A 22232-nucleotide genomic window follows, 5' to 3' on the forward strand; every position below is an offset into this window, starting at 1 on the left:
TTAGGCAGACAATGTTATAAATACCATGCATGGTGAAAGATTACATAAAGTTAAACACAAAAAGGATTAACGTTGAATTTAAAGTTGGAAAAGTAAAAAAAAAAACACCTACAAATTCAGCTTGAATCAATTTAAATACAACATTGAAAGGAAAAAAAAAATGAAAAGAAGATTGAAAGAGAAAGAAATTACACATCACATAATAAAATTATGGGCACGCATGCATTGCATTAGGTGGGAACTAACAACTAGTCTGATAATAACACAATTGTTTCAATAACAAAAAGCAACAATTATAAGACAAAAAAAAAAAAAAAGAATGATTATAGCATTAAAAAAACTCACTATAAAACAAAAAAAAAAGAAAAAAGGGTTTGTATCTTTTGTGGTCTTTATACTATTTTCAGTGTATATATAAGGAGAAAATTGTGACAAATACAAACACCTGATGCCCCCACAACAATCTAAATTAAGATCCAATAGGTGATGGGGCATCGATGATGATTGGTGATGTAGCTTTCATCTTTCTTTCAAGTTTACAGAAATCGTGCTACCCCGTGTGACAGAAAGAACTCACTAATCAGAAATTTTCATTTCTGCAGCATAACCATTATCAATTTTTTTTTATATTTTTTAAGGGTATTATTATTAGATGATGACTTTGACTTAGTCACCCGATACACCTATTGTTTTCACACTCACAACAATCAAGCTCAATTTTCTTTTTAATTAAGATGGAAGCATCTTCAAATCAATTGAAGATGAAACATGGCTACAATTAGAACTTGACCAACACAATTATTAAGAATGTGGTGGTCTTTTTGCCAACTCAGAATGTTGAAAAATTTGGTTGCAATTAGGTCGAACCTTTAGAAGATGCAAGATAAAGAAAGTAGACTCGCAATATTTTTTTCCTTGTATTTTTTTCTTTTAAAATATTGTAAAGCCATCATTTCCCCTTTAATATAGCCTCCCCTAAACTATCTATCTAATTTCAAGTAGAATCGCAATTGCCTCAGCATTTTTATCATTTTTACCCAAATCTGATGGCGTTACAATATTTAAAAAAAAAAATGATATAAATGCTGAAGCAATAGCAATTCTACCTGAAATTAGATAGATAGTTTAGGGGAGGCTATTTACGCCCCGGTGGTGGGGGTAGTGGGGGAATATCGACCACACAAGACTAGTACAGATATTTTGAGCACTAGTAAGCTAAGCTAATTGGCAATACTTAATTCATTAAGCAATACTGCTTTCAGTATTTCTTCAAGAACTGTGAAATGCAATAAAGAGAGGGTGGCGGGGGGGAAACCATCTCAAAAAGTATGTCTAAATACTCTCTCTGTAGACTTTAAGTTAATCAATGGTGATTCTACATAGTCAATGGACCTAGGTAGTCTTTAATTCTTTTAGTTATAATAAGTGCAAGCAAAAAAATCAAGCCTCTTTGAGTTTTCATTAGAATGAACCTAACTTGTTGCATAGGTGACGCACTCCTTGGTCCATCTTTCAAGGTATGACAAATTCTTTGGACCTTAAGGGAGAAATATATGTATATATTTATATTTTAGGGTGTGATGTCATTTTCAAGGCAAAAATGATTAATATGAAAGAAAATTTCTCTTCTAAATTCAAATTCTATTTCCTCAAATAATAAAAGCCTATTCTTTAACCACCCAATAAATAGCAGGCCTGAAATGTAGGATATATATGTATCCTATTACTATAATGCTCGCCACTAATGTGATATGACTTTGGAAGCTTGAGCATTAGAATTTTTCTTCACTAGATTTTTGATTCTAGGTTAGATAAAGATAAGTAAGCTCCAAGTTGCTGGTCCAACAGTAGATGATTAGAGGATTAAAATGTTTCTGCTGCTATCCTATGTACCTTAAAATATAAAAATTAGAAACACTATGAGCACCTAAGGGTCCTCATAATCTGTTCATTCCGACGTAGATTTCTAATTTCTAAGCATGCAGGCAAATGTAGGAACTAGGAAAGAACCCATGGAGTTAAATCCTTAATAAATAAAGACAATAAAACCCTATTAATAGGGTAGGAAAAGGCTCTTCTCAAATCGGCATAATCTATAGGGCTTAGTCCTGGTTGCATTATTCTTCCTTAAAAATAAGGGATGTAAAGTGAGAACATAGCAGCTCAAAAATGGACTTTTAACAAATCCTATACAACTAGAAGGTAGGCATGCCATCTTGGTTCCCCAACATTCAGCTCTTCGCATAAGCCATTCTACAAAGAATCTTCTGCACCTAACTCAGATCTTTGAACCTAAGCATATGTATGCTAAGATAAGCAGAAACAAGCTGAAAGTAAACATTTTGAAAACAAATGTATGTATGAAACTTATGACAAACCAATGTATGATTTGTCTTCTGGAATAGAGCCTGTCTGTAGTCAGCTTGCTACTAGATCCTGCTCTAGAGCGGGAATGTATTGCAGTAGAGAAGTTAAATTTATCATGAACTTTTGCAACTTTTGTCACAGCAAATCAAAATATTTCACTTGACAACCATCAAAAGATATCATGAACGCAAAAACTTGCATAAAAAAGTAGGAAAAAGAAAAGGATAATGAATACAGGCAATGCACTTTACTTTAGACAGCAATAGATTTGCCATGATGAGATTTTGATATTAAAAACAAAATTTATTTCATTTTGCTACTAATTACAAGGTTGCCATCAACATGGCACGAATTTTGGCTCTCAAATCATCAGAAATTTCATCAGTATTAGAGGGCTGAGATGAGGCCCTATCATCTTGCCACGATTTCGATAAATCTACAGAAGCTTCCCTGCTATGATGAGATTTTGATACATCTACAGAAGCTTCCCTACTACCAGCATTACCCTCGCCTGCTTTTGATTGATCTGATTTAATCTCCCCTTCCTCCAATTCCACTTCTCTTTCTGAGTAAGATCTCTTTCTATGCTTACGGTGCCTATGCTCATTATCAGAAGAGCTATCATGTTTGTGCCGACGTCGAGAGTGCCTGTGCTCATCTTCAGAGGAGCTATCATGCTTGTGTCGACATCGTCGAGAATCCCTGCGCTCATCATCTGAGCTATCATGCTTATGCCGACGGCTGGAATGCCGATGCTCATTGTCAGAAGAGCTATCATGCTTATGATGATGCCTAGAATCTTTGTCCTTAGAAGTGGAATGCCTTTTCCTGTCCCTGATGTGGGGTGAAGATTGATGAGATCGGTGCTTCTTTTTAGAATGCTTGTGATTTTTTATTTCTTCTTCCTCTTCCTTCTCATCTTCTTCATTCCTAGTAGATCTAGAACGATACTTCCTCTTCGATCGTCGATCAAGATCATCACCCAAATCTTTCTTTTCAGACTTCTCATTTCTATCAGAAGTGTCAACATCAAATGGAACTGAACTACCTTCTCTTTCTCTTCCTACGAGATTGACAACCTCAGCACCTGACCCAGAAAACCCACACTCAGGCAGTTCTACAGAAAGGCAACGCTGTTTTAAAGGTTCAGCTTTACTTTTAATCATGGCAGCAAACATCTTTGCTCGCTTTAATCTCTCAGCTTTCAACTTCTGCTCTCTGGTCAAGCCTGCGTCACAGGAGTCAGCCTCACTAGCAGCTGCAACAGCAGCTGATTTTGCAATAGCATTTGCAACAGGGACAGATACATTAGGCTCCCCCTTCTGATCTGACTTCTGGTTGGAACTTTCAGGCCGAAAAGAAAGGAGACTACCAAGGCTTGAAGCCTGTCCACCCTCACTGCTAGGGCCTTGACTGGTACCAGTTACAGGCATCTTTGTTAGACATTCTAGGTTGGGGTTTCTAATGCCTCTCGTAGCAGCCTGAAGAATAGCAGCAGCTGCAGCTGCATCCACAGTGACGACACTATCCAGTTCAGCAGGTTTGGAAGGTAGATCTGATGCATCCTTCTTCGACTTGCTTATTATCATCTTAAACTTTTCTTTCCTGTCAGAATCATAGGGTCTATCAGATTCTGGGTACATCATATCATTTTCTCTGGATGTAGTATTTTTCTTGTCCACCTCAAGCCCTGTTGAATCATGCTTCTGCGAAGCAAAGCCCTTTCCAGGTAATTTCGACTGTAAACACAGGAGAAGCAAAACTATCAGCAATTATAAGGATAATACAGGTTCACCAATGGGATAAACATGCACTACTATTCAGAACACTTTATATCATGAAATATGAAGAACAGAGCAAAGTACCAAGCAATTCAGAATCAAGTCTTTTCAAAAACTAAATAGTAGCACCAATACAATCAAAATCCACAGCGCACTTGTCTTCTCCAATATTCATGCCTAAAGAGGGTTCAATAAACAAACTGACAACAATCCATACAGAACTGGCAAAAGTTATTAAAGAAAAATAGAGCATTTCAAAGAAACTCACCTCTTCAGCTTTATGAAGAACCTTTAGATAGTAAGGATAATACAGGTTTGAAGGCAGAAGGAAGGGAAATCTCCCATATTTGCGATCCTGTTCAACAAGAACAGCCTCAAATTCTTTCCCATTTCTCATGATAAACTCAACTATTTTATCAACTGCCCTCTTCATATCAGATGGAGGCTCCAAGACAGGTACGTTCGCCTTGGACAACCTAGGCAACGCAGAAGTTTCTGACTTACCCGCAGCAGTATCACCTTCTGTTTTTGTCCCACATGAGGTTCTAGCCTTTACTGCAGTAATGGATTGATTTTTTTTAATCAAAGGAACTTTTTCTTTCCTAGAAGCAAGTGAATGCTTTGAAACTGTCTCATCTTTCCCTGATACATTTCCAGAAGGTTCTATCTGTTCTGATGCATTTGAAAAGGAAACTTTAACAGCACAAAAAGCTTCATCAGATTTATTTCTTTGAAGTTCAGGGGCATCCTCATTTGCACCATCTTCATCCTCTCCAGTTCCATAGATGGAACCAAGCAAAGACAATGCACCACCTCCTCCAGCATCAGGTCCACTTTTGGTCTTGTTTTCTTCACTCAGAAGTTCTGGGTGATCAACAAGGAACCTAAAGTATGCATGTAGATGATGATCAGGCATCAAGAACCCAAATGTGGGGTTGTCTCCTTGTTTTACCCTCAGAACAATTTCTGATTGCCCGCCATGCTGGCTCACAAACATAGCAGTCCTTGCAATGATCTGATGTACCTTCTCTGAAGGAGGCTGAAAAAACAGAAAAAGAGATGCATTTGTCTCAAACAGTGGAACTCAACCAGAAAAAGATTGCAGAATACATAAAATTTTACTAATGTCCCAAAAAAGAAGAAAAGAAAACAAATAAATCGCACTAATATTCAAATAACCATAAAGATCAAGAAACAGAACTGTACGAAGATATGTATCAGCCAGTTTGCTCTCAGGGGTTAAGATTTCTGAAAAGCAACAAATTCCTATCATCCTAATCCCACCTGCATGGCCCCTTGTCATGACATCACAAGGAAACAAGGAGCCCACGTATGGCAACCTTGGGTCACAAGAACTTCCATCTCTGCTTCGAGCATCTGAAACTTAGACATTGTAAACCTTAGAATAACAAAATCACCTTACACAACTATCATTCGGCCATGCTGATTAAGCATCAAACAAACCATTATATGTTAATTACACTAAAAATCACAATATAAATAAAAAATCAGCCAGGTATATACTTACTAGGTTTTGTAATAAACTTTCAGGCAGTGAGAAGGGTGGCCGAAAACCAGACTCAGCATCTGCAATCCTTTGCTCGGTCGATTCATCAGTGTTTCCATATGAAAAAGGAACAGCATTGAAGCCTCCATTATTCACAGGTTGAGCACCATTATCTAAATCTGGAAATAAAAGAAAAGAGGATTAATAACCAAGCTCATATCGGACCATTACTAGTACCCAGCATCAACAGCACTACAAAAACTTAAGGAAAAGCCGGGGTTGAGAAATAATCCTTACTTGTTTCTCTGAATGACGAAACTGTTTGAAACTACATTTCTTCCTGCAACCTTGGAAGATTAATGCAAATAAACATTCGACACATGCCACACCATCATACTATACACATCAAACTAACAACCCATAGAATGCCCGAGTTTAAATTACATGACATGACACATCACATGGTCATCCCTCATCAGTTTGCATAACTTCTAATGCTTTCAAGTAGTATAAGAGTTTTAACTAATGAGATATTCCATAAGCACATAAAGTAAATGCCAATTAAACTAGCAGATTAGTTATGCAGCTAACTGTAAATTACAAATTCAAAATATCGATAACAATTAAAGCACTAAAATTTTTTTGTTTTTAAATATCAATACAGCGCCAATGGACAAAAGATAAGAAATATAATAATACGATGAGCTACGCGAATTTGATTTATACCTTGTTGTTCGTGTTCCGGTGACGTGGAGGGTAAGTCCAGATATCTTTCGTGATCGAGCTCCGATTCGGAGGGGGAATCTGGATGACGTGGCGGAGAGAGTTGGCGACGCTTGGAACGTGGCGGAAGGGCGGAGAGGAGGTGCCGGACATCGTAACGGTCGATGGTGAGCGAGTTCCATTCGACCAAGGCGTCTGGTGAGTTCACGAACGATGCGCTGCCGTCGTCGTCGAAGAGCAGTGCGTGGCGGCCCACTACCTCGAGATCCATTGAGTTTTGGCCGTTGGATTGTGCAACGGAAGATCTAAGGAAACCCTAATTTTGGTTTTCACAGAGGTGATGATCTTTTTGAGTTTATTGTGGTCGAATGTACGCACGTGCGGCCTGACAGGCGGCCTTTTTTTGTTTTTTTTTTTAATTTTCCTTTTGCTTTTTTGCAATTGACACTACGAAAAAGAACAAAAAGAGTTTAGAAGGAAGAATTCCCAAATTTTACGGGTGTGTTTACTTGCAAATTGGGGAATCGGAGTTCAAAATTATAATGAATGATAGTATTTATTTTTTAAAAAGTGTAAAATCTATAAATTACAATCATTCTCTAGATCTAACTTTTCAGTGCTTGGAAATCAGAATTCTATTCCAAAAAACTATCTATATTTATTTTTATTGAATTTTCATAATCTGCAAATTACACTCAATTAAATTCTGTCTTTTTATATTTTCATCCCTCCAAAATTTATGAAAACACCCAAAAATTCTATACTCTTTTTAAATGGGTCCTTTATTATTTATTAGTAATATAATAATAAAAATTATTATTATTATTTCAAATTTATTATTGTTATTATCATAATATATACAAATAATAGTAGAGACAACAAATATATATTTTACAACTGGTTCAAAAAATATATCCAAAATAAAAAATATATATATTTCACATTAATTATTAGTTTGTCTTTCACACGCTCTCCATAAATGTTTTTATAAAAAAATTATTAGCTATCCACCCTAAGTTTATTCTATTATAAAAAAAAAGACTATAAATTTCTTTAATTCCTCACCATAAGTTTATAACGTGCATCAATCATCTACAATGAAAACAAAATTACGTTTACAAAGTAACTAATACTATAATTTGCATTTACTTTTATTTTTATCATTTTTAAAGGTAATTATTTTTTTAATGGTTGATACAAATTAAAGATTTAGGATAGAAATTTAAACAAATTTAAACTTTTATAATATTTTTGATAAGATAATAAACTTTTTAAGGTAGATTACTGATAATTTACCATTTTTTATTTTTTATTTTTGGGAAAAAGGAAATTAGCTAGACATAGATTTTCCCCAAAAAGAAAAAAAAAAGAGTCCAATAATTAATGGGATTGAAGCAATTAATCTACAATCATAGAACTTCTGTACACAACGAATGTGCTTTGCTTCTAGTATTTATTTTGTCTAATGAAGAGATCAAATACCAAATAACAATCAAAGAATAACTGATGTTTCCTAAACTATTCACCCAAGTACTGTTATGTCAGATGGTTGTAGAAGCTGAAATTCCAGAAGTTGGCAAGTGCTTATCCAAAACCTTGATGGTGGACTGCAGATACGCGTCATTGGTGCTCAAATTCGATTTGGCAGTTTCAATGAGTTTGGAGCAAACTGGTTGTATATTGTGATTGATCTGCTTGATTTACAAAGACAAAAGGAAGTTATCAATCAAGGAGCAAAGAATAATACAAAACATTGAGATGAGTACGTAATAGGCTTCACACAGGAAGAATGCAAGATGAAATCATTGCCTTGTAGTAAAATCAAGAGTGCCATCAAAACATGAAAGGAACCAAACCTTGAATGATGCTGCTATGCAGTTGCAAGCTTCAAGTGCCATGCTTCCGCGAGCAGCCTAGTTCCAGTATAGCATAGTCAACATGTATAAAAAAATATGAAATAAAAATACTGCAATAATAAATTCAAAGCAACTGTTACCCCTGAAGGCTCTTGTTCAATGATTTCAACTAAATTCTGAAGTACATGCTCAGAAAAAGAGAGAAGTTCTTGTACATAGGATGAATCACCGTAGAACAACAAGTCATTACTCAAAATCTGCAAAAATAAAAGGGAGAGAGATTCAGATAAATGATTGTTAAGGACTTCTGAATTCTGAAAATCCATCAAAACTTAAAAAAAATTAAATAGAAAATTGTGTGTAGAAACACCTCGAGATCTGCATTGTATGGCAGCTTATTTTGAGAAAGAGTTGCTGACAATGAAACAATAGCACAAGATATCCTTATCTTTATTTTTGATGTGATCCTACAATGGTTTTGTAAAACATTATACTGTTATCCAAAATGAAGATTGACTAGAGAATGAAACTGAAGTAAGGTTTCGGCATGGAAAAGGAGAGGAAAGGCTTACCATGATTGGGAGGTAATGAGAGAAAGTATACTCTTAAGAGTGTGTGTAAACCCTAGTTCAGGATTACCTTCAAATGGACAAAAGAAAATAATATGAATTATACGTGCACGAGGGTACCACACACATGCATACAGATATATCTTAGATGAAATTTCCATAAACAAACAGAGTATCCTACGCTTAAGATGCTTTTAAGGAAGAAAGTAGAAGAAAAATATAATAACAAAGTAGCATCACACATGGTTCAAAATATTTTTGCAGTACTCAAAAGTTTGATGTTTTAGAAAAGAAGTTCCAGGGGAAGCTCAGGAAGATCTTAATAATAAAGAGAAATATCAATTCTCCTTGAATTTTTCATTAAAAAATAATAAATAAATAAATCCCTTCTTCTCCGCATATAAGAGAATTTTCTTCTCTGCACTGACAAGAAAATGATTCTCTTCAAGCCAAAGAGAAGTTTTCATCACACATTCACCGGTTTCACTGTTGTTTTAACACAAACCAAGCAACCATCAATTCCTTCCAAATAATCTAAGAAGTCCCCTCAAAATGATCTGATCCAAACAACCATTCACAGCATTTAAACATGATAACCTTTATTTTTCGGGATTTCTTATTTTTAAGTATATGTCTCATTTCAATACAATACTGCAAGGCCCCTGAAAGAAAATAAAAAGAATGAAGGATGTGATTTAAGCTCCATTATAATTCTAAATATGCCACAAAAAAGTTAAGAACTTAAATAACAGAAAAAGTAGTTTACCGACCTGGAACAATAACCAAGAGGCTGCATAATTTTTGAATTGAGGTTACCATACCATCAACATCAACTGGTGTTAGGGAGCCTATCGGGGGAAAAAATAAATAAATAAATAACAAATTAGAAACCTGTGAAAACCAAAACATTCTCACAACTCAGAACATAAACCAAAAATGATTACTGCACCATTAACGAAATGAAGAAACATAAGGAATATAAGCAATCTAATAAAAGCAATAACAAAATAAACTTGAAAGGGATGGAACTAAATTTAAACAGCAAATTTGGAGGAATAAAGAAATAGCATTGAACAGTCATGTGCTAGAATGATGATACTGTGATCTGTCACCATGCAACCATTTGCATCTGAGCTGAAATCTAAAATGAATCTCTTGGTGTTCTAGATTTTTTTTTTAAAAAAAAATTAAACACTTTGACTGTGATTGCGTTGGTCTCCTAATCTTCAAAACTAAAGCCAATTCTTATCCCACAAATGATTCAATTATTTTCTTAATGTAAGATTTTCCCATGTTGCAGATCCAAGCTTTAAAAGGCTCCATAAATGCTATTTCCTAATATTCATCCACCATCAGTTCACAGAACTTAGGAGAAAACTATGGTGCAACGGTGGTACCGTGCCACCGTTGCACCCAGCCGTTGGATCCCAATGGATCCATCTATCCAAGTGGATCCAACGGCTGGATGCAACGGTGGCACGGTACCACTGTTGCACCGTAGCCGGACCCCAGAACTTAAATCATTTGTATCCACAAAGGTTACATCAGAAGGTTACAATCTAAGAGCCGCATAGAAAGAAGCAAGAGTCGATTGCGTGGAAACATGGACATGATTATTGAAGTCCAATAAATATCAACAATCAACTTTTAGTACAGTGAAAAGTTTGTAACAGTTGCAAAGCACCTTCTTAAGCAAGTGTTTCACCATAATAAATTAAAGAACCAACCGTTTATCAAGTCAACACTTTGTAAACAGCTGATTGCTGAGTCTACCAGTCCATCTGAATGAGAAATTAAACCAGCTAACAAGGCAACCTGATTTGTTAAAAATTGAATTAGTAACATGGAGTAGCTGACATCAACAGAAACACATCAAAAGAAGAAAGCGTTACCTCGGAAGTCTCAATGTATAGATTTAACTGCCTAATGTGATCTGAAATTGAAGGTATAGTGACTTCGCTAAATGCTATGCAAGATTTTACAAAACTTAAATGTTTCCTTCCATCTTTCAAAGCTTTAGTCGCTAAATGATTGCTTGAGTGAACAAGAGTTTCCTGAAGTACATCAACAATTATATTAATATGTTTGAAAGAGAGAAAAGAAGTACCAAAAAAAAAAGAAAAACTGCAGACCTTAAGTTCATTTATGCTACCAAAAGCTCCACGACATTCAACTAGAAATGTTAAATGTCGTTCCATCTCTGCTCCATAGTCAACCTAACAGTAAAGAGCAAACAATGAATCTCAAACAAATGAAATTGATAGCCATAACATTGTCAAAACTTAAAGAGCTCAATTTTTGAGGATCTGATATATGTAGTTAAATTTAATACCATGAGGACAAAACGAGAAATCAGACGTGCCGCTTGATAATCATCACCTTTGGAGTTTACAAAATCTATACCATCATGTAGAGCCTGACAAATTTCAAAAAGCAACTGTACGGTAGTAGGATCATTTATACAACCATTTCTGCAAACAAAAGAAGAATAAATTATTCTTACCCAGAAGTGGAACAATTTTTCAACATTACACAGAAAAAGTAGCAAATATATTCACCAGTAAGAAAAGGGCAAAAGATACCTTGTAGCCATATTGAGGATTTGCATATCAATACTAATCCGTGAGCTCCCATACATTACATCCAATATCTCAAGAAAATGTCCCTACAAGATTACATAATCAATCAATTAATAGCTTGTAAGCAGTTCGATCATATAATTTTTTTTAGGGTCTCAAAGAACATACTATTTCCTGTATTCTTCTGGTACAACAGCACCAAAAATGAAAAGAGAAAGAAGAAAACAGAAGTCTAGTGAGAAGAATACCAAAGCAAATACATCTTCTAAGTCCTTGAAATGAGAAAGAATCTTCATCAAGATGGACTGCAAGCCTACCACATCATTATCAACGATCTCTTTTTTGCACGCTCTTTCTGAAATACCTTCTAAAATAGTATTCAGATGATTATCCTGACACAACAATTGGACTCAGAGAAATAAAACTAATATGGAAAATATATGGTAATATGCAAAATGCATAACTGCTCTCCTATTCAAAAATTAAGCTTGCATGAATCTTGAAATGCAGCAAAATATGTACTTGAAATCGTCAACTAATTACAGAACAAACAGCTTAAAGAGAAGACTGACAAAAGTTTCAGACAAACAAATCAACATACATAAAATGGTACTCCCGAAACCATTTTGTATTATACTTGCACAGAAGTCTCACATTAGTTTCGTTAAAATTCACAGCAGATCTCAAGTTTATGAAATTTTTAACATTTATACACTTAATTACAATAGCAGATGAACTAGAAAACACTATATGAAGTTTTGTTACATTCTCTTGACATTATACTGTTTTGAACCATGTAAGTTCTACTAAAACAAGAGAAAGAGAAAAAAGTTTAAAAGAGCCACTTTTTTTAGGTAGTACATATTGGGTATAGGAAAATAGCACTGCTATCACTTCATTTGTGCCACAAGCTACAGTACTAAAAAGAATCAAAAGTAAGAAAAAGCTAAATATCAAAAGTACAGTTACTTGGATAAAATCAACACTGTTGGAGAGACATCAATTTTCCAGACATACAGGAAGGAGTTACCTAATATGCAACTAGTGATCAACAACAAAAACTTTGAAAAGTAGCCAAATAAAGACAGCAGAGACAGGATGCCACACATCAGTGTGAGAAAAATGCACATTCAAAAGAACTTAAGAGGCCTGCAAAACCATAAGGTGTCACAATTTCACAATATAGTTAATCTTACCATCTGATTCTGAAGAATAATATCCACATAAGGATCCACAACCTTCAGGAAGTCATCAAGTTCATCAAGTAGAGTAACAACCTGACATAAATCAATAAGAAAATAAACATAATAAATGAAGAAGAGAATCTCTATCCATCCTAGCCTCCTAGGAAATAGGGTAAACAGCTATAGCAACAAAACACCAGCGACAAGATAATTCTTATCAGTTTAGGAAGAAGTAAAAAACTTCTAATCTCATGTGAATGATAGGATCATGATTTATTGATTGAAAAATGTATATTTAAAAAACGGGTATAACCTCTGACCATTGATCTTGCCCACACAAATTGAACATGCATATATTCATGTCTATATGCATTTATCAAAATAATTTGTTTCTTTAGTATAGACCAAATCCCATCCTAACTCTTAATATTAGCAGAATTCAACCAAGATCTCTAGTACCACCTGAAGGTGTCTTGCCAACCGGACTAACTAGTATCCACTACGATTACTCCTAATAATTTAAAGTTATCTCTTAAGCATAATAGTATAATTTTCTGAAAGAAGAATGATCAGAAAACCACATCTGACATTTAAATATGACACAGAAACACACAACAGAAAGTATTAAGCCTTACATAGCCTGAGATGAAAAGAACTTAGCAGAACTGACAATTACATTATGAAAACTTAACATGTGAGAATAAAACAAACAAAGAATTCTCAACTAGGAAAAGAACAATCTAAAGACCTGAATAATTCTATCAACCGCTGCATTCAAAATGTCCAGTGTGGGTCTCCTCTCACACAGTCTGAATCCAAGTAATCTGTAATTCAAACACTGCTCCCCCAAAAAAATAAGTAAATAAATAAACAAACAAAATAATAATAATAGTAAACAGCAGTGACAATTCATCACATATCATTGAAAATTAAATCCTAAGAAGTACGAGAATGCTTATGGATAATGTAATAATCAGATAATGATACCTGATCATAAGATTTATCATTGCTGTACTCAATCAGATGAAGGATCTCCACAGCATAAGAGCCGACTATTTCAGTTGGAAGTTCCTTGAGCAGATGATGAAGAACTACTGAGACACAGGGGTTACTTCCAAACAACTCAACCTGATTCCTTCCTAGTCCAAGCTCCATAAGGACTGTGCCTACTTGCCTCTTTCAATAGAGATTAATATTCAAATCAGCTAGACATATTTAGAAAACTTACCAAGAATGAGATAACTTCATCAGAGTCTACAAGATTGCCAATGGGACAAGTGAGACAATACTTCTATGCAAATACTAAAAGAGTTCTTAAACAACTTTCACAGCCCTAATTGCTACACAAGTGTTGTGCACTTTAAAATTCAGAAAACCATACATCATTAATAGCATATCAAGTTGCTGCCTGTGATTTACAGACAGAGAATCAGAAGACAATGACAACTTAAGCTTATGACAGATGGTGTCAGACAAACTCCATTACTGACCTGAGAGGCATCCTTAAAAATGCACTTCATAATATACTCAATGGTTGGTTCCATTAGACTGACAAGCAACCTTCTGTTGTCTACAGATTTTCCATGTGCTGCTTCCTTTGTTGACAAAACCCGCGTTAATAGAATTTTGATGTCATTTATAGATGTAATTAGGTGTCCTGTTACAGCATAGTGCTTTAAATTAATTTTCTGGGATCATTAAGACAATGGCATGACTTATGTATTATACATAAGCTGAAAGTATTTAGGTTCCATGAACAATTATACATGTAGAAGTAGATGTACGTCATCCTTGAAGAGAAGCATGCGCTTTGTCTGCACAAACATCTAAGATATCTTTACCTGTATCACATGAGGGTAACTTCCGTGCACAGTGGGCCATATATAGCCGACAATAGACAGATGCCAATGGATCTGCTAACCCTCTTGTCATCAGTACCAGGCGCTGGAGACTGTTGGCAGGTCGGTCGTTCAAAAAACGCCAGCAAGGCAATATTGCTAGCTCCAAGTAACTGAAGTAAGTCAAATAGATGACAAAATATTAACAAAAGAGATACAGAGAGAGAAACAATAGGTATTTTTCAAAGTAAAATTTATTTCTAAACAGAAGATTAGAAAATAGAGAATTTGAGAAGATAAGGACCTTACATGCGTGGAAGAAGCTCTCGGACAGAACCAACTTTGCAAAACCAATTATTGCAAGTTTCTTTGGCTTCAACGCAAATATTAATTTCCTTAAAATTCTCTGCCATATGACTAAAACTCAGGAAAAATAATCAAGATGGTAATATATTTTTAAATTTTTTCAAGGGTTTATAGAAACTTCTCTCCAGCCAAAGTAAACATCAGTACAAAATATATCTAAACTTATCGACTATAGACAATTTGAACAGTGCAGTACACAAAGAAAAACAGAAAGAAAGAAGACAAAGAGAGAGAGTGAAAGTGAGAAAAAGAGAGAGTCAGAGAGAGATAGAGGGAAAACACACAAAATGATAATGGATATGGACCTGATAAGTAGCAGAGCCTTGATCCATCTTCACCAAATTCAGCTTTCTGCTTGATGCGTTCCCATACCAAATTCCCGAGCATGTCCATTATCTCCGCGACAAGAACAAAAAGAGTGGGATAAAATTGTAAAACTGATGTATCCATCAGAAGTCTAGCAACCTGCAGAACATAACAAGAAATTTTAAAGTCAATTAATCCATACATGAATCAGATTATTGCTAAAAAGGTCCAGACCAAAGATTCTCAAACCAGATAAATTTTCATCAAATAGAGAGAAAGAAAGGGCGAGACAGGGAGGGGGTTGAATCTCATTTAATAGCAACATGTTAATGGGACAAGTAATCATGCCTGTGGAGCAGCTAAAAAAGTGAAATGCTAATGCTAGAATTGTAATGCAAATTATAACACTGTAATAGACAATAAACAGCCCGAATAATTTTTCTTGGACATATAGTTGAAAAAAGAAATCCAAAATTGACAGCATATAGTTTGGCTCTTGCATTCAGCTGTTTAATTTTTAAAGATGACATTGATTTTGGAAAACATAATAAGAAAATAACTTGAATTAAAACAAAAAAATATTTACCTTTATGGATAATTTAAGAGATGTTACTCGATCTTCAGCAGTCCAAGCACGCTTAATTTCATCCTTCAGCTCATGTAGTCGTGAGACATATTCTTGCCCCGTTATCACCTTGACATCCTCTTCAGCAAAATTTGCAGGATCATCCAATTCCTTTAGATGCTTAGTTGTTGAGTCTTTCACATTTGCTGCAAATTCAAGTGTTACAATAACTTTGATAAGCAAATATTAGAACTGTTCTGCAGATAACTAAGTAATTTGTTAGAAATAAACAAATCAACAGATAGTACTTGTCCCTGTAAAATAATAAGAACTTTGATTAAAAAGATAAATAAATAAAGGAGAGGATTACCATACCCTTGCCAGTTTTAATTATTACATCAGGCATCTGTCAGAAAGAAAAAATCAAATTATCACTTACCCACAGAAGAAAAAGCACAAAAGACTGATTTAAGGTCCAAGTAGTATGCTGTTAAGAAAGGGGAAGATGTCTTTTAGTGAGCAAAGAAGGAAACTATCATGACAACTACCACAACTCTACTTTTACTATCATCATGGCCGCATAAAATGAACAAGCAGGAGAGAGTGTCAAACACAAATTCATATTTATTGAAAGCACAGCACCTAAATTCAGTAAACATGGAATGTTAAATTCAAAATGATTTTTAATGTTGAAGCAAATGGAAGTATATGCTTACTAAAGAAACTGAAACCATTTTGGAGACAGGAAATTTCTGCATTAAGAATCTCTTAAAAGTGGTCCATTCTTTAACTGAAACTTCAGCAGCAGCTTCACTTGAAACCGTAGAACTACTCTCACCATCTTCCACATCCTTGTTTAAAGCCACTGCATTAGCTGCAGGAGATCTCAGTGGATCAAAGAAATCATGACTTTCATGATCCACGACATCAACCTATAATAAGATAACTGACACTGTCATGTCTTTTAACAATAAACAAGGGAATATTCACCCTCAAGCAGTGTTCAAAGTTTATGCAGTAAAATTCCAACATGCAAAGAAGTTTGTTTCAATCTTTTCAGCTAGAAAGAGAGTACTCGCATGCTGATGTAGGCATTTTTTCTCAAATCTACATGACAGAGAATTGCTAAAAGACCAAAAATTTACTGAATTATTAAAGAAAAGCCGCAAAATTATGCCATGATGATTAGTCTTTTAGCAACTCTATGTTTGCAGGGTTCATGCTCCAAATTTGGAACATAGTTAAAGAAATATTAACCAAGATATTTCTGAAGTTCATGAGATGCATTATCGCTGCATCATCAAATTTCACGTGTTCTGCAAATTCCATACAACGAAGAGAGAAAAAAAAAAAATAGAATGAGCGTTAGTGTAACTAACAGCCGTATCCAGAATTCAAAGTTTAAGCAACATTTTCTAAGGAACCAAACAGAATTAACAAAAAAAAATTGCTCTATTTGGGTGCTAAGAGACTTAAACTAGCTTAGAATGAATAAGAAGAGCTAAATTGGAGCTCCACGTGTAATATGCTACAAATTCAAAGAACTAAAACGAACTTAAATCAAACAAAACCTTGTGATGGTTGGACGATGTAGATGGAGCGAAGAGAGGGTGATCATCGGCGCGTGATCGAGGCAGCGCGTGGGATTCCTCTTCGGCTATGTAGTTTCGAGGCCTGAACTCCATCGGTGCTTGGCTCTAGTACTGTACCAACTCGCCTTCTTCTTTGGTTTTCCCCCCAGCCTTCGTCAGGATCGCAGGTCGCAAATCACAACTGTTGGTTGGTCTTGCTTAAACGCAACGTTTTGGCAGATTAAATTTAAATAAATGTAAACAGTTCGGCCGATCACGATTGCCAACTGCGATCCAATTGTGACAAACACGCGGGTCCCTAATGTTGGATCGGCCCATCTAACAGAATTTACAAGTGAAGGGGGTCAGCCAGTCTTTTTCAAAACCTTTATAGCTTTTTTTTGCTTTATTTAACATTTTGGGGTCCAAGTGATATTTGCCAGAGGTATCATCAAATGAAGGATGACAGGCGCACAGCCCGCACACTTGTCACACAAATTCATAGACAAAATCACCTATTTAGCATTGTAAATTTGTTAGTGAATAACATGAGTTACTTTTTTTGCGTACCATCTGAAAAAAATAATCAACGAAATACATGATCACAGTATTAACCACATTTTTTTAACTTTAATTTGCCTTATTGAAGTTATTGGATTAGTATTATATATATTATACGTCGCAGTTGTGAAATTATACCGTATGTTTTTCATCGGTCAACGTATATGTATATGCAACGATATTGGGAGAAGAATGTGAACATGTACAAATTAAAGAGTTGACTTTGATATTATAATCACAAAAGAGGAAATTATTTATTTATTTATTTATTTATTTATTTATTTACATTCTCCATCATGCAATATATTCTAATTATCATTCAAACGAGGGATCGGTATGTTTACAATTATAATATCCCTTTTTTAAAAAAATATTTATATATAATAAATATACTCTCATCTACCTAATGTTGTTCTCCAATGCAAGTTATCAGGGTCATCAAATTTCAGTGTGAAATAGGATTAAGTTATTTCCATATTTATATGTTCGTTGCGTATGCCATGCAGAAATTCAAAGTTGTATACGTATATGTGAAATATAAAGAATTAATTTCAAGCTTATATAATCGTTAATTTTATAGGAATATGTACTTTGTGTATTATTTGTTTATATCAGCAATAGCTTCCTTAGAAAATTTTTCTACCTAGCTTTATCACATTTCGAGAAGTTAAAGTGTAACTTATATTTCCACATGAGTAATGCTACATTTCAGTTTCCGTTGGGTATAGTTTTTAAAAATGATAGTAATCTTTTATTATGTTATACAGTTTTTATAAGTAGAATTTTTAATAAAATAATTTTTTTTTGTTTGGTTGCTATGAGTGCTTTTACTAGAAATTATAAAAATTACTTTAATAAATAAGTTTTTTTTTTTTAAAGTTATGTCATGAAAACAATGAAAAAAGATTGTGAAATGAAATTAGAGTCCTCTAAACAATTTTGGTTTTTTTTAAAAAAAAAACTCTGAAATTATATCTACTTTTAAAAAATCTAAAGTTTAAACTTCCCTTACTAAAGACAAAATAACTTTTTAATCTTTAAAAACCAGCTCTACTCAAGTACAACCAGATGACATAAATAAATAAATAAAATTTTAAAAGGAGCTTTGGTACTAAAAAATCTCCAGACCTATAGAGAAGTCATACCAAATAATAACTTAATTACTAAGTGGTATCTAAATTCTAAAAGTTTTCATCCAAAATGCTATGTTCATTCATTTGATGATGGAATAAATACCCATCCCTCGAGTTAGAAAACTAATGATATTACTTCAAAAGAAAAAAAAATTGCAGCATTATTATATCTTTATACGAAGTTTTTGAAATTAAAATAAATAAAAATGCCTATTGTAAACACCTAAAATGAGAAATAAATCAAAACAGCCGAAATATTATAAGTTTGGAAAACGCAGCTGGCTTCAAAGCATCATATTCTTCAGACATGGACCAAATTTGTCAACTCTGATCTTCTCCACTATATAAAGCATAAGAAGCTCCAATGTCTCATTCTTTAAAAAAGAAATTATTTTGTAAATATCTGTAGTCGAAGCTACCGATAGTCTTGTGCCACTTGGCAAACTTTTAAATGGAATGTGCATCCCATATACAATGTTACCAATATAACTTGCTACCCAAAAAACGTGTGAAATTCAACCTTCATTTCTAGTTAACTTGCATTGTTTGCATTATTAATACAATAAAATAAAGCAAATTAATAATTGAGAGATTGATTGTACGAAGACCCAGCTTCGAGTTTAAGCAATCATTTGTTCTAGGAATTATAATTGGTCACGTAGAAGGATGTCTAGGGCTATGTTTGCTTGAAAATGGCTGTACAATTTTTCTTAATTGGCAACTTCCGCTTTGCTTTCCCTAACAGCATGCCTAAATTTCCTCAGGTCGGCCATTTGGGCACCCATGGGTTTCGTCACTGAGTGTGCCACCATGTTAAGATCTTCCTCGTGAGTCAAAGGTGGTGAAAAGACACTATCACCCTTTGACTTGACATATATACAATATCATACGAGTTATGATGGAACATAAGTAATTCAATTAATATTAATTAATTTGATCATTAATGTGTCCAATCATTGATTTCTTTCTCATTCACGAGAAATTGATTCTAAGTAAGTCAGTAAGGAAAATTTCTAAAATACATCTGAGCCACCGGGTCAGTCATACAACAAGTAAATAATGGTATGACATGTGTGCATTTATTTATCATGTAAATGGTGGTTATATTAAATTTAACTACACATGTCATGCATGTATCAATTGGTTGTAATACATCAGAGGTATTCTAGAATTTCTCAATCAATAAGATTGATTAACTAAATATTTTGTGAATAAACTAGTTTCACCTTATTTAACATAATTTTTTTGAAATATGTGGCACTATGATGTAGTGCATTATAAATCTACTAATATTTCCAATAAAAAAAATATAGTGGAATCTTTGAAATAACTATATTATGATGTAATTTGATAACTAGACAAAAAGTGAACTTAATATACCTTTAAATATTTAAATGAAAATTATCTCCTATTATACGCATGAGTAGACACAAATTTGAGTAAAAGCCATTTTGGTAATACTATACCTTTTAAAATATTTGTTACTATAAAAATAATCAGCTTAAAAGATAATTAATTAAATGTTTAGTAAAAATTATTTTTAAAATGTTGTTAGTTTTAAAAGGAGTCTTATATTATTGGTAAATTTTACTGTTAAATTGTTGTAAGAATGCAAATAGTTGAAATGAACATAATATTAATTTATTTACACGTTCATATATATATATATATATAATAAATAAATAATATTTTTATTTTATTTTCTCAATATTATTGATAATAATATTAATCCCTTTAAATTTATTGATTTTGTTTCTTAATTAAATAAGGATCATTTTGGATTTTTATAACATAAGTGAGGATATCTATAGAATTATAATAAGTGTAAAACTAATTTTCAAGATTAGATTTTAAAAAATTATTCATTTTCTACTTTTCAAAATCAGTTGTAGTTTATAAGAATAAGTGATGTTATCAAAAGTGACTTTTAAAAAAAATTTACTAAATACTAAAATTAGCTTAGAACTTATTCAAAATAACCCTAATGATAACTTTTATACCGTTTTCACGGCAAAAAAAGGGAAAAAAGAGTAATAAAGTTGTACAAGAAAATGGCAATGAACTGAATTGGACAGCAAGGTCATTTCATGGGGAATGAACAGTACTATTTACGAATGCTGCCCTAAAATGTGAAATATATTAAGAAATAAAGCCTAAAATTCAAACACACTATTCGCAGAAACCCAAAAGAGCTACCACCTTTTACCACTTTCCCCGCGTCAACGCCCTCCCCTTCTCCTACTATAAACCCTAACCTCTTCCCTCTTCCATTTCCTCCACAACTCTTTCTCCCACAACAGTCCAATCCCCCACCCCCCCCCCCCCCCCCCTCCCCAATACAGACAGACTACAAACCCTAACTCAAAAAAAAAAAATCCAAACTCACAAATCACCTAAACATCTCTTAATTATCTTTACGTTCTCGATTTCAAAAACACAATGAATATGATGAAAATTATCTTAACAATAGCTATAACAATGGCGATAACCATCACTTTGACGATGAAAGGCATTGGTGAAGCGGAAGAGAATAATCTACCATTAGAGCAGCATACCGAAAACAAGCTGTTGTTGCCATCGAAGAGAGGGAGCCGTTTTCTTGCTGAAGCGGACAAAAACCCTAGAGCTGCCGATCACTGCCACAAGGACAATGAAGTCTGCAGTCTGTTTGGCCGAAACTCAACTTGCTGCAACAACAAGTGCATGGACTTGTCTACGGATGACAAGAACTGCGGCGCGTGCAAGAAGAAGTGCAAGTTCACAGAGGCTTGTTGCAGGGGGCAGTGTGTGAATTTGTCATTTGATAAGAGGCATTGTGGTCGTTGCAACAACAGGTGTGAGAAGGGGCAGTTCTGTGTGTATGGTATGTGTGATTACGCTTAATTAATTAATTAATTACATATACATACGGTGAGTTCGATCGCGATTTATTCTTAATACAATAAAAATGCCACAAAAAATCTAGTGGTTTCTCTAAATGTAATACTACAAAAGTACTAAAAAAGAATTATGTATTGATGATCACTCGTTTATTTATACGATTTTTTTCGATATAGAATGGTAGACACTTGAAATTCTATGTATTAGGAGATATGAATACTTTTAATCGTTAATTTTTTACATAATAAAAAAAACCAATTACAATATAATCAATTAATTAATTACTTTGTGAGGACGTGAGCCAAACGTATGACAACGACTAATTAAGCCACTTTATAACTGAAACAATTTACGAGTAATAATTAAGCTGCATATGTACGCATGGTCAAAATTCTAATTAAACCCCATGGATCTGCATGTGCTCCTACGGTATTCCTAAGTTAATT

General features: G+C 34.0%; 3 protein-coding genes across 11 annotated transcripts; 1 reads left to right on the top strand and 2 right to left on the bottom strand.

The window, feature by feature from the left end:
* Positions 1–2599: 2599 nt before the first annotated feature.
* LOC102619096 (uncharacterized) lies at positions 2600–6878 on the bottom strand. Of its 7 annotated transcripts, none has more exons than XM_006474967.4 (5): positions 6382–6530; positions 5953–6002; positions 5350–5834; positions 4417–5187; positions 2600–4106 (listed from the first exon to the last, which is right to left on the bottom strand). In XM_006474967.4, the coding sequence occupies exons 3-5, from the start codon at positions 5449–5451 to the stop codon at positions 2691–2693; spliced, it is 2289 nt and encodes a 762-aa protein (XP_006475030.1). In that variant the 5' UTR covers positions 5452–5834; positions 5953–6002; positions 6382–6530; the 3' UTR covers positions 2600–2690. The 7 variants fall into 7 exon arrangements, with proteins under 7 accessions (XP_006475030.1, XP_052289370.1, XP_006475027.1 ...); XM_052433410.1 differs by having other exon boundaries at positions 5953–5995; positions 6382–6529; XM_006474964.3 differs by lacking the exon at positions 5953–6002 and having other exon boundaries at positions 5677–5834; positions 6382–6878.
* An 869-nt stretch (positions 6879–7747) lies between these two features.
* LOC102625721 (uncharacterized) lies at positions 7748–17445 on the bottom strand. 3 transcript variants are annotated; one of them, XM_015529215.3, is made up of 23 exons: positions 17213–17444; positions 16358–16573; positions 16017–16047; positions 15663–15847; positions 15076–15235; positions 14714–14810; positions 14408–14577; positions 14057–14223; positions 13554–13742; positions 13315–13404; positions 12579–12659; positions 11631–11774; positions 11386–11468; positions 11136–11274; positions 10936–11019; positions 10696–10857; positions 10531–10618; positions 9574–9651; positions 8807–8873; positions 8605–8701; positions 8375–8491; positions 8235–8291; positions 7748–8069 (listed from the first exon to the last, which is right to left on the bottom strand). In XM_015529215.3, the coding sequence occupies exons 1-23, from the start codon at positions 17324–17326 to the stop codon at positions 7920–7922; spliced, it is 2766 nt and encodes a 921-aa protein (XP_015384701.1). In that variant the 5' UTR covers positions 17327–17444; the 3' UTR covers positions 7748–7919. The 3 variants fall into 3 exon arrangements, 2 of the variants coding, with proteins under 2 accessions (XP_015384701.1, XP_015384702.1); XR_003064991.2 differs by lacking the exons at positions 7748–8069; positions 8235–8291; positions 8375–8491 and adding an exon at positions 9401–9465 and having other exon boundaries at positions 17213–17445; XM_015529216.3 differs by lacking the exons at positions 7748–8069; positions 8235–8291; positions 8375–8491; positions 8605–8701; positions 8807–8873 and adding an exon at positions 8880–9465 and having other exon boundaries at positions 17213–17445.
* A 3823-nt stretch (positions 17446–21268) lies between these two features.
* Positions 21269–21920, top strand: LOC102625441 (hypothetical protein). Its single transcript, XM_006475069.3, has one exon. It carries the CDS (start codon positions 21346–21348, stop codon positions 21787–21789), a length of 444 nt encoding a protein of 147 aa, XP_006475132.1. The 5' UTR covers positions 21269–21345; the 3' UTR covers positions 21790–21920.
* Positions 21921–22232: the final 312 nt, after the last annotated feature.

This window comes from Citrus sinensis, chromosome 9 (genome assembly GCF_022201045.2).
Source record: "Citrus sinensis cultivar Valencia sweet orange chromosome 9, DVS_A1.0, whole genome shotgun sequence".
In the NCBI taxonomy this organism is placed as follows: domain Eukaryota; kingdom Viridiplantae; phylum Streptophyta; class Magnoliopsida; order Sapindales; family Rutaceae; genus Citrus; species Citrus sinensis.